The sequence below is a fragment of the Haemorhous mexicanus genome, unplaced genomic scaffold (genome assembly GCF_027477595.1).
Source record: "Haemorhous mexicanus isolate bHaeMex1 unplaced genomic scaffold, bHaeMex1.pri scaffold_225_ctg1, whole genome shotgun sequence".
Taxonomy (NCBI): Eukaryota; Metazoa; Chordata; class Aves; order Passeriformes; family Fringillidae; genus Haemorhous; species Haemorhous mexicanus.
The window spans coordinates 1-12881 of record NW_026776052.1 but is presented as its reverse complement, the minus strand read 5'-3'; the positions used below and the strand labels follow the sequence as shown (position 1 = coordinate 12881).

The following is a 12881-nucleotide window of genomic DNA, read 5'->3' as shown; positions in this document are numbered from 1 at the left end:
GGGTGACCCGTCCCAAATTCCCCAAATCTGGGTCCGGGGGGGCCCTCGGGGACCCGGCCCGGATTTTTTTGGGAAGAGAAATTCCCAAATTTAGCTCGAGATCCCTCGGGGAGCCCCTCCCCCTTCCCCTCCTCCCCAGCGACGCGGCCCCTTTAAGAGAAACCACGCCCAGGCGGCGTCATTTGAATAACCACGCCCATTGCTGCAGGGCTCGCTCCATAGAAATCAATGGGGGGTTAAGCCACGCCCCCTTCATAGAAATCAACGGGGCTAAGCCACGCCCCTCTATTTAAAGCAACGCTGCTAAAGCCACGCCCCCTAAAGCAACGGCGTCTAAGCCACGCCCCCTCTCGGCCCGCCTCTCCCTTGCCGCAATGCCGAGGCCACGCCTCCGCCCCTCAAAGCCACGCCCACGGCGCTAAGCCACGCCCCTCTTCGGCTGCCGCGGGGCCCGGCCGAGTGTCCGAGTGTCCGTGGGGCTGTCCGGGCTCTGTCCGTGGGGCTGTCCGGCTGTCCGGGCTCTGTCCGTGGGGCTGTCCGGCTGTCCGTGGGTCTGTCCGGCTGTCCGTGGGTCTGTCCGGCTGTCCGTGGGTCTGTCCGGCTGTCCGTGGGGCTGTCCGGGCTCTGTCCGTGGGGCTGTCCGGCTGTCCGTGGGGCTGTCCGTGGGGCTGTCCGGCTGTCCGTGGGGCTGTCCGGCTGTCCGTGGGGCTGTCCGGGCTCTGTCCGTGGGTCTGTCCGGCTGTCCGTGGGTCTGTCCGGGCTCTGTCCGTGGGTCCGGCCGGCTGTCCGTGGGGCTGTCCGGGCTCTGTCCGTGGGTCTGTCCGGCTGTCCGTGGGTCTGTCCGGCTGTCCGTGGGTCCGGCCGGCTGTCCGTGGGTCCGGCTGTCCGTGGGTCCGGCTGTCCGTGGGGCTGTCCGGCTGTCCGTGGGTCTGTCCGGCTGTCCGTGGGGCTGTCCGGGCTCTGTCCGTGGGGCTGTCCGGCTGTCCTTGGGTCTGTCCGGCTGTCCGTGGGGCTGTCCGGCTGTCCGTGGGTCCGGCCGGGTGTCCGTGGGTCCGGCCGGGTGTCCGTGTGTCCGGCTGTCCGTGGGTCCGGCTGTCCGTGGGGCTGTCCGGCTCTCCGTGGGTCTGTCCGGCTGTCCGTGGGGCTGTCCGGCTGTCCGTGGGTCCGGCTGTCCGTGGGTCCGGCCGGGTGTCCGTGGGTCCGGCCGGCTGTCCGTGGGTCCGGCCGGCTGTCCGTGGGTCTGTCCGGCTGTCCGTGGGTCCGGCCGGCTGTCCGTGGGTCCGGCTGTCCGTGTGTCCGGCGGGGTGTCCGTGGGTCCGGCTGTCCGTGGGTCCGGCTGTCCGTGGGTCTGTCCGGCTGTCCGTGTGTCCGGCCGGGTGTCCGTGGGTCCGGCTGTCCGTGGGTCCGGCCGGGCTCTGGCCGGAGGAGCAGCCGCGCGTCCACGGCCGGAGAGTTCAGGTCTGTCCGTGGGTGTGTCCGTCTGTCCGAGTGTCCGTGGGTGTGTCCGTCAGTCCGTGGGTGTGTCCGTCTGTCCGTCTGTCCGTGGGTGTGTCCGTCTGTCCGTGTGTCCGTGGGTGTGTCCGTCTGTCCGTGGCGCTGTCGCTGTGTCCACCCCCAGTGTCCATCTGTGGCTCTGTCCGTGTGTCCACTCCTGTGTCCGTGGGTCTGTCCGTGTGTCCATCCCTGTGTCCATGCGTCTGTCCGTGTGTCCATCCCTGTGTCCGTGGGTCTGTCCGTGTGCCCATCCCTCTGTCCATCCCTGTGTCCATCCCTCTGTCCACTCCTGTGTCCGTGTGTCCATCGCTGTGTCCGTGGGTCTGTCCGTGTGTCCATCCCTCTGTCCACTCCTGTGTCCGTGTGTCCATCCCTGTGTCCGTGGGTCTGTCCGTGTGTCCATCCCTCTGTCCGTGGGTCTGTCCGTGTGTCCATCCCTGTGTCCATCCCTGTGTCCGTGTGTCCATCCCTCTGTCCCCTCCCCTGTCCGTGGGTCTGTCCCTGTGTCCATCCAGGTGTCCGTGTGTCCATCCCTGTGTCCTTCTGTCCATCCAGGTGTCCGTGGCTCCATCCAGATGTCCAGGTGTCCGTCCAGATGTCCAGGTGTCCGTCCAGATGTCCAGGTGTCCGTGGCTCTGTCCAGGTGTCCGTCCAGATGTCCAGGTGTCCGTTCAGGTGTCCAGGTGTCCGTGGGCCTGTCCAGGTGTCCGTCCATATGTCCAGGCGTCCGTCCAGGTGTCCAGGTGTCCGTGGGCCTGTCCAGGTGTCCGTCCAGATGTCCAGGTGTCCGTCCAAGTGTCCAGGTGTCCGTCCAGGTGTCCAGGTGTCCGTGGGTCTGTCCAGATGTCCAGGTGTCCATCCCCATGTCCAGGTGTCCATCCCTGTGTCCGTGTGTCCGCCCTGGTGTCCGTGTGTCCATCTATCCAGGTGTCCATCCAGGTGTCCATCCAGGTGTCCGTCTGTCCATCCAGGTGTCCGTCTGTCCAGGTGTCCATCTGGCCAGGTGTCCGTCTGTCCATCCCAGTGTCCACTGTTGGTTCTAGTGAGGCCGGAGTGGCCGGAGGATCAGTGTCCATCCAGGTGTCCGTCCAGGTGTCCATGTTTCCGTCCAGGTGTCCGTGTTTCCATCCAGGTGTCCATGTTTCCATGCAGGTGTCCGTCTGTCCATCCAGGTGTCCATCTCTGTCCAGGTGTCTGTCTGTCCAGGTGTCCGTGTTTCCGTCCAGGTGTCCGTCTGTCCATCCAGGTGTCCGTCTGTCCAGGTGTCCGTCCATCCAGGTGTCCATCTCTGTCCAGGTGTCCGTCTGTCCATCCAGGTGTCCGTCCATCCAGGTGTCCGTCCATCCAGGTGTCCGTCCGTCCAGGTGTCCGTCTGTCCAGCAGGCTGTACAATGACGCAGGTGAGACCAGAGCATTCGGTTGCCTGAGTGGCCGGAGGATCAGTGTCCGTCCAGGTGTCCAGGTGTCCATCCATCTGTCCATCCAGGTGTCCATCTCTCCATCCAGGTGTCCATCCAGGTGTCCATCTGTCCATCCAGCTGTCCATCCAGCTGTCCATCCAGGTGTCCGTGTGTCCATCCAGGTGTCCGTGTTTCCATCCAGGTGTCCATCCAGGTGTCCATCCAGGTGTCCTTCTGTCCATCCAGGTGTCCATCCAGGTGTCCATCCAGGTGTCCTTCTGTCCATCCAGGTGTCCATCCAGGTGTCCATCCAGGTGTCCATCCAGGTGTCCATCCAGGTGTCCTTCTGTCCATCCAGGTGTCTCCATCTCTCCATCCAGGTGTCCATCTCTCCATCCAGGTGTCCATCCAGGTGTCCCCTCACCTCTCTCCCCCCACAGGTGTCCGTCCATCCATCCCTGATGGCGCTGGCCGAGCCCGAGCCGCGCTCGGTGGCCGCGGGGGGGCGTGTCCATCCAGGTGTCCGTGTGTCCATCCAGGTGTCCGTCTGTCCATCCAGGTGTCCGTCTGTCCATCCAGGTGTCCGCCTGTCCATCCAGGTGTCCAGGTGTCCATCCAGGTGTCCATCCAGGTGTCCATCTCTCCATCCAGGTGTCCATCCAGGTGTCCGTGTGTCCATCCAGGTGTCTGTGTGTCCATCCAGGTGTCCGTGTGTCCATCCAGGTGTCCGTCTGTCCATCCAGGTGTCCATCTGTCCATCCAGGTGTCCGTCTGTCCATCCAGGTGTCCGTCTGTCCATCCAGGTGTCCGCCTGTCCATCCAGGTGTCCAGGTGTCCATCCAGGTGTCCATCTCTCCATCCAGGTGTCCGTGTGTCCATCCAGGTGTCCATCTGCCCATCCAGGTGTCCATCCAGGTGTCCATCTGCCCATCCAGGTGTCCATCCAGGTGTCCGTGTGTCCATCCAGGTGTCCGTCTGTCCATCCAGGTGTCCATCTGTCCATCCAGGTGTCCATCCATGCAGGTGTCCGTGTGTCCATCCAGGTGTCCATCTGTCCATCCAGGTGTCCGTGTGTCCATCCAGGTTTCCGTGTGTCCATCCAGGTGTCCATCCAGGTGTCCATGTGTCCATCCAGGTGTCCATCTGTCCATCCAGGTGTCCATGTGTCCATCCAGGTGTCCATCTGTCCATCCAGGTGTCCGTCTGCCCATCCAGGTGTCCATGTGTCCATCCAGGTGTCCATCTGCCCATCCAGGTGTCCGTGTGTCCATCCAGGTGTCCATCTGCCCATCCAGGTGTCCGTGTGTCCATCCAGGTGTCCATCTGTCCATCCAGGTGTCCGTCTGTCCATCCAGGTGTCCGTCTGTCCATCCAGGTGTCCGTGTGTCCATCCAGGTGTCCATCCAGGTGTCCATCCAGGTGTCCATGTGTCCATCCAGGTGTCCATGTTTCCATCCAGGTGTCCGTCTGTCCATCCAGGTGTCCATCCAGGTGTCCATCCAGGTGTCCATCTCTCCATCCAGGTGTCCGTGTGTCCATCCAGGTGTCCATCCAGGTGTCCATCCAGGTGTCCTTCTGTCCATCCAGGTGTCCATCCAGGTGTCCATGTGTCCATCCAGGTGTCCATCTGTCCATCCAGGTGTCCATGTGTCCATCCAGGTGTCCATCTGCCCATCCAGGTGTCCGTGTGTCCATCCAGGTGTCCATGTGTCCATCCAGGTGTCCGTCTGCCCATCCAGGTGTCCGTGTGTCCATCCAGGTGTCCATCTGCCCATCCAGGTGTCCGTGTGTCCATCCAGGTGTCCCCCTCACCTCTCTCTCCCCACAGGTGTCCGTCCGTCCATCCGAGCCCGAGCCGCGCTCGGTGGCCGTGGGGGGGCGTGTCCATCCAGGTGTCCGTGTGTCCATCCAGGTGTCCATCTGTCCATCCAGGTGTCCATCCAGGTGTCCATCTCTCCATCCAGGTGTCCATCCAGGTGTCCATCTGCCCATCCAGGTGTCCATCCAGGTGTCCGTGTGTCCATCCAGGTGTCCGTCTGTCCATCCAGGTGTCCATCTGTCCATCCAGGTGTCCATCCATGCAGGTGTCCGTGTGTCCATCCAGGTGTCCATCTGTCCATCCAGGTGTCCGTCTGTCCATCCAGGTGTCCGTGTGTCCATCCAGGTGTCCGTGTGTCCATCCAGGTGTCCATCCAGGTGTCCATGTGTCCATCCAGGTGTCCATCTCTCCATCCAGGTGTCCGTCTGCCCATCCAGGTGTCCATCCAGGTGTCCATCTGTCCATCCAGGTGTCCGTGTGTCCATCCATCTGTCCATCCAGGTGTCCATCTGTCCATCCAGGTGTCCGTGTGTCCATCCATGTGTCCATCCAGGTGTCCATCTGTCCATCCAGGTGTCCGTGTGTCCATCCAGGTGTCCATCCAGGTGTCCATGTGTCCATCCAGGTGTCCGTGTGTCCATCCAGGTGTCCATCCAGGTGTCCCCTCACCTCTCCCTCTCCCCACAGGTGTCCGTCTGTCCGTCCGATGGCGCTGGCCGAGCCCGAGCCGCGCTCGGCGGCCGCGGGGGGCGTGTCCATCCAGGTGTCCGTGTGTCCATCCAGGTGTCCGTGTGTCCATCCAGGTGTCCATCCAGGTGTCCGTGTGTCCATCCAGGTGTCCAGGTGTCCATCCAGGTGTCCCCCTCACCTCTCTCTCCCCACAGGTGTCCGTCTGTCCGTCCGATGGCGCTGGCCGAGCCCGAGCCGCGCTCGGTGGCCGCGGGGGGCGTGGCCGGGCCCGCTCGGCCGCTCTTCTGCCGCCGGGGGGCGCTGCGGCACAAGGTGGTGCACGAGGTGAAGAGCCACAGGTTCACCGCCAGGTTCTTCAAGCAGCCCACCTTCTGCAGCCACTGCACCGACTTCATCTGGTCAGTGACACACCTGGGGACACACCTGGGCAGGTGGGACACACCTGGGTCACGTGGGGGGGTCACCTGGGACACACCTGTCACACCTGGGGGGTCACACACACAGGGGTTCTTCACACAGCCCACCTTCTGCAGCCACTGCACCGACTGCATCTGGTCAGTGACACACCTGGGGACACACCTGGGCAGGTGGGACACACCTGGGTCACGTGGGAGGGTCACCTGGGACACACCTGTGTCACCTGGGACACACCTGTGGGGTGTGTCATGGGGGGTTCTTCAAGCAGCCCACCTTCTGCAGCCACTGCACCGACTGCATCTGGTCAGTGACACACCTGGGGACAGGTGGGACACACCTGGGTCACGTGGGGAAGGTCACACACCTGGGCACTGACACACCTGTCCAGGTGTGTCACAGGTTCACCACCAGGTTCTTCACACAGCCCACCTTCTGCAGCCACTGCACCGACTGCATCTGGTCAGTGACACACCTGGGGGCACACCTGGGCAGGTGGGACACACCTGGGTCACGTGGGGAAGGTCACACACCTGGGCACTGACACACCTGTCCAGGTGTGTCACAGGTTCACCACCAGGTTCTTCACACAGCCCACCTTCTGCAGCCACTGCACCGACTGCATCTGGTCAGTGACACACCTGGGGACACACCTGGGCAGGTGGGACACACCTGGGTCACGTGGGAGGGTCACCTGGGACACACCTGTGTCACCTGAGATACACCTGTAAGGTGTGTCATGGGGGGTTCTTCACACAGCCCACCTTCTGCAGCCACTGCACCGACTGCATCTGGTCAGTGACACACCTGGGGGCACACCTGGGCAGGTGGGACACACCTGGGTCACGTGGGGGGGGTCACACACCTGGGCACGGACACACCTGTCCAGGTGTGTCACAGGTTCACCGCCAGGTTCTTCACACAGCCCACCTTCTGCAGCCACTGCACCGACTTCATCTGGTCAGTCACACACCTGGGGACAGGTGGGACACACCTGGGTCACGTGGGGGGGTCATCTGGGACACACCTGTGTCACCTGGGATACACCTGTGGGGTGTGTCATGGGGGGTTCTTCACACAGCCCACCTTCTGCAGCCACTGCACCGACTGCATCTGGTCAGTGACACACCTGGGGACAGGTGGGACACACCTGGGTCACGTGGGGGGGTCACACACCTGGGCACTGACACACCTGTCCAGGTGTGTCACAGGTTCACCGCCAGGTTCTTCACACAGCCCACCTTCTGCAGCCACTGCACCGACTGCGTCTGGTCAGTGACACACCTGGGGACACACCTGGGCAGGTGGGACACACCTGGGTCACGTGGGAGGGTCACCTGGGACACACCTGTGTCACCTGGGACACACCTGTCACACCTGGGGGGTCACACACACAGGGGTTCTTCACACAGCCCACCTTCTGCAGCCACTGCACCGACTGCATCTGGTCAGTGACACACCTGGGGACAGGTGGGACACACCTGGGTCACGTGGGAGGGTCACCTGGGACACACCTGTGTCACCTGGGATACACCTGTGGGGTGTGTCATGGGGGGTTCTTCACACAGCCCACCTTCTGCAGCCACTGCACCGACTGCATCTGGTCAGTGACACACCTGGGGACAGGTGGGACACACCTGGGTCACGTGGGAGGGTCACCTGGGACACACCTGTCACACCTGGGGGGTCACACACACAGGGGTTCTTCACACAGCCCACCTTCTGCAGCCACTGCACCGACTGCATCTGGTCAGTGACACACCTGGGGACACACCTGGGTCACGTGGGAGGGTCACCTGGGACACACCTGGGTCACCTGGGACACACCTGTGGGGTGTGTCATGGGGGGTTCTTCACACAGCCCACCTTCTGCAGCCACTGCACCGACTGCATCTGGTCAGTGACACACCTGGGGACAGGTGGGACACACCTGGGTCACGTGGGAGGGTCACCTGGGACACACCTGTCACACCTGGGGGGTCACACACACAGGGGTTCTTCACACAGCCCACCTTCTGCAGCCACTGCACCGACTTCATCTGGTCAGTGACACACCTGGGGACACACCTGGGCAGGTGGGACACACCTGGGTCACGTGGGGGGGTCACCTAGGACACACCTGTCACACCTGGGACACACCTGTGGGGTGTGTCGTGGGGGGTTCTTCACACAGCCCACCTTCTGCAGCCACTGCAGCGACTGCATCTGGTCAGTCACACACCTGGGGACAGGTGGGACACACCTGGGTCACGTGGGAGGGTCACCTGGGACACACCTGTGTCACCTGGGACACACCTGTCACACCTGGGGGGTCACACACACAGGGGTTCTTCACACAGCCCACCTTCTGCAGCCACTGCACCGACTGCATCTGGTCAGTGACACACCTGGGGACAGGTGGGACACACCTGGGTCACGTGGGAGGGTCACCTGGGACACACCTGTGTCACCTGGGACACACCTGTCACACCTGGGGGGTCACACACACAGGGGTTCTTCACACAGCCCACCTTCTGCAGCCACTGCACCGACTGCATCTGGTCAGTGACACACCTGGGGACACACCTGGGGACAGGTGGGACACACCTGGGTCACGTGGGGGGGGTCACACACCTGGGCACTGACACATCTGTCCAGGTGTGTCACAGCCGACCTTCTGCACCGACTGCATCTGGTCAGTGACACACCTGGGCAGGTGTCCCCAGGTGACCCCAGGTGTCCCTGGATGTGTCTGGGATGGCCCAGGTGTCCCCAGGTGTGTCTCAGGTGCCCCCCAAGGTGTGCCCAGGTGTGCCAGGGATATCTCAGGTGTTCGTGGGTGTGTCCCAGGTGTGTCCAAGTGTCCCCAGGTGTTCCTGAGTGTGTCCCAGGTGTGTCAGGGCTATCCCAGGTGCTCCCAGGTGTGCCCAGGTGCCCCCCAAGGTGTGCCCAGGTGTGTCAGGGCTATCCCAGGTGCTCCCAGGTGTGCCCAGGTGTGTCAGGGCTATCCCAGGTGCCTCCCCAGGAGTGCCCAGGTGTGTCAGGGCTATCCCAGGTGCTCCCAGGTGTGCCAGGGGTATCTCAGGTGTGCCCAGGTGTGCCAGGGGTACCTCAGGTGTGCCCAGGTGCCTCCCCAGGTGTGCCCAGGTGTGCCAGGGCTATCCCAGGTGTCCCCAGGTGTGCCTAGGTGGCCCCCCAGGTGTGCCCAGGTGTGTCAGGGCTATCCCAGGTGTGCCCAGGTGGCCCCCCAGGTGTGCCCAGGTGTGTCAGAGCTATCCCAGGTGTCCCCAGGTGTGCCCAGGTGCCCCCCCAGGTGTGCCCAGGTGTGCCCAGGTGACCCCTCCCCTTTTTTCTCTCTCCCTCCAGGGGCATCGGCAAACAGGGCCTGCAGTGCATGGGTGAGACCCCCCCAAAAATCCCCAAATTCCCCCAAAATCCCCAAAATTTACCCCAAAAATCCCCAAAATTCCCCCCAAAATTCCCCCCAAAATCCCCCAAATTCCCCCAAAAATCCCCCCAAAAATTCCCCCAAAATTCCCCAAAATTTACCCCAAAAATCCCCAAAATTCCCCCCAAAATTCCCCAAAAATTCCCCCAAAAATTTCAAAACTTCCCCCAAAAATCCCCAAAATTTACCCCAAAAATCCCCCCAAAAATTCCCCCAAAATTTCCCAAAAATTCCCCCCAAAATCCCAAAAATTCCCCCAAAAATTCCCCCCAAAATTTTAAAAATTCCCCCAAAAATCCACAAAATTTCCCCCAAAAATCCCCAAAAATTCCCCCCCAAATCCCCCAAATTTACCCCAAAAATCCCCCCCAAAAAATCTCAAAAATTCCCCCAAAAATTCCCAAAAAATCCCCAAATTCCCCCCAAAATTCCCCCCAAAATCCCGAAAATTTACCACAAAAAACCCCCCCAAAATCCCCAAAATTTACCCCCAAAATTCCCCCCAAAATCCCCAAATCCCAAAAAGTTCCCAAATTTTCCCCAAAATTCCCCCAAATCCTCCCTGAAACTCCCAAAATTCCCAAATTTTTCCAAAATTTCCCCTGAAACCCCCAAAATTCCCAAAATTTCCCCTGAAAACCCCAAAATTCCCCCAAAATTTTCCCCAAATTTCCCCAAAATCCCCCAAATTTTCCCAAATCCTCCAAAATTCCCCCAAAATTCCCAAATTTTCCCCAAATTTGCCCTGAAAACCCCAAAATTTCCCCAAAATTTTCCCTAATTCCCCCAAAATCCCCAAAAATTTCCCCCAAATTTTCCCAAATCCCCCAAAATTCCCCCCAAATTCCCAAATTTTCCCCAAAATTCTCCCCAAATTCCCCCAAAATCCCCAAATTTTCCCCCAAATCATCCCCAAGCCTCCCTGAAACCCCCAAAATTTCCCCAAAATCCCCCAAATTTTCCCAGATCCTCCAAAATTCCCCCAAAATTCCCAAATTTTTCCAAAATTCCCCCTGAAAACCCCAAAATTCCCCCAAAATTTTCCCAAATTTTCCCCAAAATCCCCAAATTTTCCCCAAAATCATCTCCAATCCTCCCTGAAACCCCCAAAATTCCCAAATTTCCCCCCAAATTCCCCAAAATTCCCAATTTTTGCCCTTTGGGACCCTGGGATTGGGGGTGGGCGTGGCCTGGGCGGTGATTGACAGGCGGGGCTGCGTTGCCATGGCAACCACAGGGGGGAAAAATTGGGGGAAAATTGGGAATTTTGGGGGGTCCTGGATGGGAATTTGAGGAAATTTGGGATTTGGGGGAATTTGGGGGGGTCCTGGATGGAATTTGGGGAAAATTTGGGGGATTTTGGGAGAATTTTGGGGGATTTTGGGAGAATTTTGGGGGATTTTGGGAGAATTTTGGGGATTTGTGGGAATTTTTGGGGGGAATTTTTGGGGATTTTGGGGGGAATTTTTGGGGATTTTTGATGGCATTTTTGGGAAATTTTGGGGGAATTTTAAGGGAAATTTTGGGGGAATTTTGAGATTTTTGGGGGGATTTTTTTGGGTGGAATTTGATGTGAATTTGGAGAATTTTGTGGGATTTTTGGGAGGAATTTCGGGAGGAATTTTGGGGGGAATTTTGGGACTTTTTTGGGTGAAATTTTGGGAGGAATTTTGGAGGGTTTTTTTGGAAATTTTGCGGGGAATTTGGGGTGAAATTTTGGGACTTTTTCGGGGGAATTTTGGGAATTTTGAGGGGTTTTTTTTTTAGGATTTTCGAGGGCAATTTTTTGTGAATTTTTCGGGAATTTTGGATTTAATTTTTGGGCAATTTTGGGAGGATTTTGGGGCGGATTTTGGGGTGAATTTCAGGGATTTTGGGCCATCCTGACCCTTTTTTTTTTCTTTGGCAGTTTGCAGCTTCGTGGTTCACAAACGCTGCCACGAATTTGTCACCTTTGAATGTCCCGGGGCCGGGAAGGGACCCCAGACTGACGTGAGTCCCAAAATCCCCCAAAATCCCCCCAAAAATCCCCCAAATTCCCCCTAAAAATCTCCAAAAATTCCCCCCAAAATTCCCAAAAATTTCCTCAAAAAATCCCCCAAATTCCCCCTAAAAATCTCCAAAAATCCCAAAAATTTCCTATAAAAATCCCCAAAATTCCTCCTAAAAATCCCCAAAAATTCCCCCCAAAAATCCCAAAAAAATCCCCCAAAAATCCCAAAATATCCCCCCAAATTACCCCAAAATTTCCCCCAAAATTCCCAAAAATTTCCTCTAAAAATCCCCAAAATTCCCCCTAAAAATCCCCAAAAATTCCCCCCTAAAATCCCAAAAAAATCCCCCAAAAATCCCAAAGAAATCCCCCAAAATTCCCCCAAAATTTCCCCCAAAATTCCCCAAAATTTCCTCTAAAAATCCCCAAAATTCCCCCTAAAAATCCCCAAAAATTCCCCACAAAAATCCCCCAAAATTCCCCCCCAAAATCCTAAAAAAATCCCCCAAAATTCCCCCCAAAAATTCCCCCAAATTCATCCCAAAATTCCCCCAAAAAATCCCCCAAAATTCCCCGAAAAAATCCCCCAAAATTCCCAAAAAGCCCCCCCCAAAAAAAATCCCCCAAAAATGCCCCAAAAAATCCCCTAAAAATACCCCAAAATTCTCCCTAAAAGTCCTCTAAAATTCCCGCTAAAAATCCCCCAAAAATCCCCAAAAAATCCCCCAAAATCCCCCAAAATTCCCCCAAAAAATCCCAAAAAAATCCCCCAAAATTCCCAAAAATATCCCCCAAAAATAAAAAAAAATCCCCCAAAATCCCCAAAAATTCCCTCCAAAATCCCCCTTAAATTGCCCCAAAATTCCCCCAAAAAATCCCTGAAATTCTCTCAAAATTCCCCCAAAAAAGTCTCAAAATTCCCCCAAAATTCCCCCAAAAAAGTCTCAAAATTCCATCTGAATTCCCAAAAATTCCCCCAAAATTCCCCTCACAATTCCCCAAAAATTCCTCCCAAAATTCCCAAAAATTCCCAAAAATTCTCCCCAAAATTCCTCAAAAATTTCCCCCAAAATTCCAAAAAATTCCCCAAAAATTCGCCCCAAAATTCCCAAAAAATTTCCCTTAAAATTTCCCAAAAATTCCCCAAAAATTCTCCCCAAAATTCCCCCAAAATTCCCCAAAATTCCCCTAAAATTCCTCCCAAAATTCCCAAACATTCCCCCAAAATTCCCAAAAAATTTCCCTTAAAATTTCCCAAAAATTCCCCAAAAATTCTCCCCAAAATTCCCCAAAATTTCCCCCCAAATTTTCCCCCCCCAAAATTCCCAAAAATTTCCAAAAATTCCTCCCAAAATTCCCCAAAATTTTCCCCCCAAATTTCCCCCAAATTCCCAAAAATTCTCCCAAAAATCCCCCAAAATTCCCAAAATTTTTCCTAAAATTGCCCCCGAATTTCCCAAAAATCCCCAAAATTCATCCCAAAATTTTCCCCAAAATTCCCAAATTTTTCCCCCTAAAATTCCCAAATTTTCCCCCCAAATTCCTCCAAAATTCCCAAAAATTTCAAAAAAATTCCCAAAAACTTCCCCCAAAAAATCCCCATTTTTTTCACAAAAATTCCCCCATTTTTTCACATAAAATCCT

At 56.8% G+C, this 12881-nt stretch overlaps 1 protein-coding gene across 1 annotated transcript; it reads left to right on the top strand.

Moving 5' to 3' along the window:
- Positions 1-5419: 5419 nt before the first annotated feature.
- LOC132322968 (protein kinase C gamma type-like) lies at positions 5420-11236 on the top strand (the record flags this gene model as incomplete). Its single annotated transcript, XM_059837733.1, has 4 exons — positions 5420-5478; positions 5598-5801; positions 9163-9194; positions 11154-11236. Coding segments are annotated over exons 1-4 (378 nt in total), but the record flags the coding sequence as incomplete, so codon positions are not given.
- Between the last annotated feature and the right edge of the window lie 1645 nt (positions 11237-12881).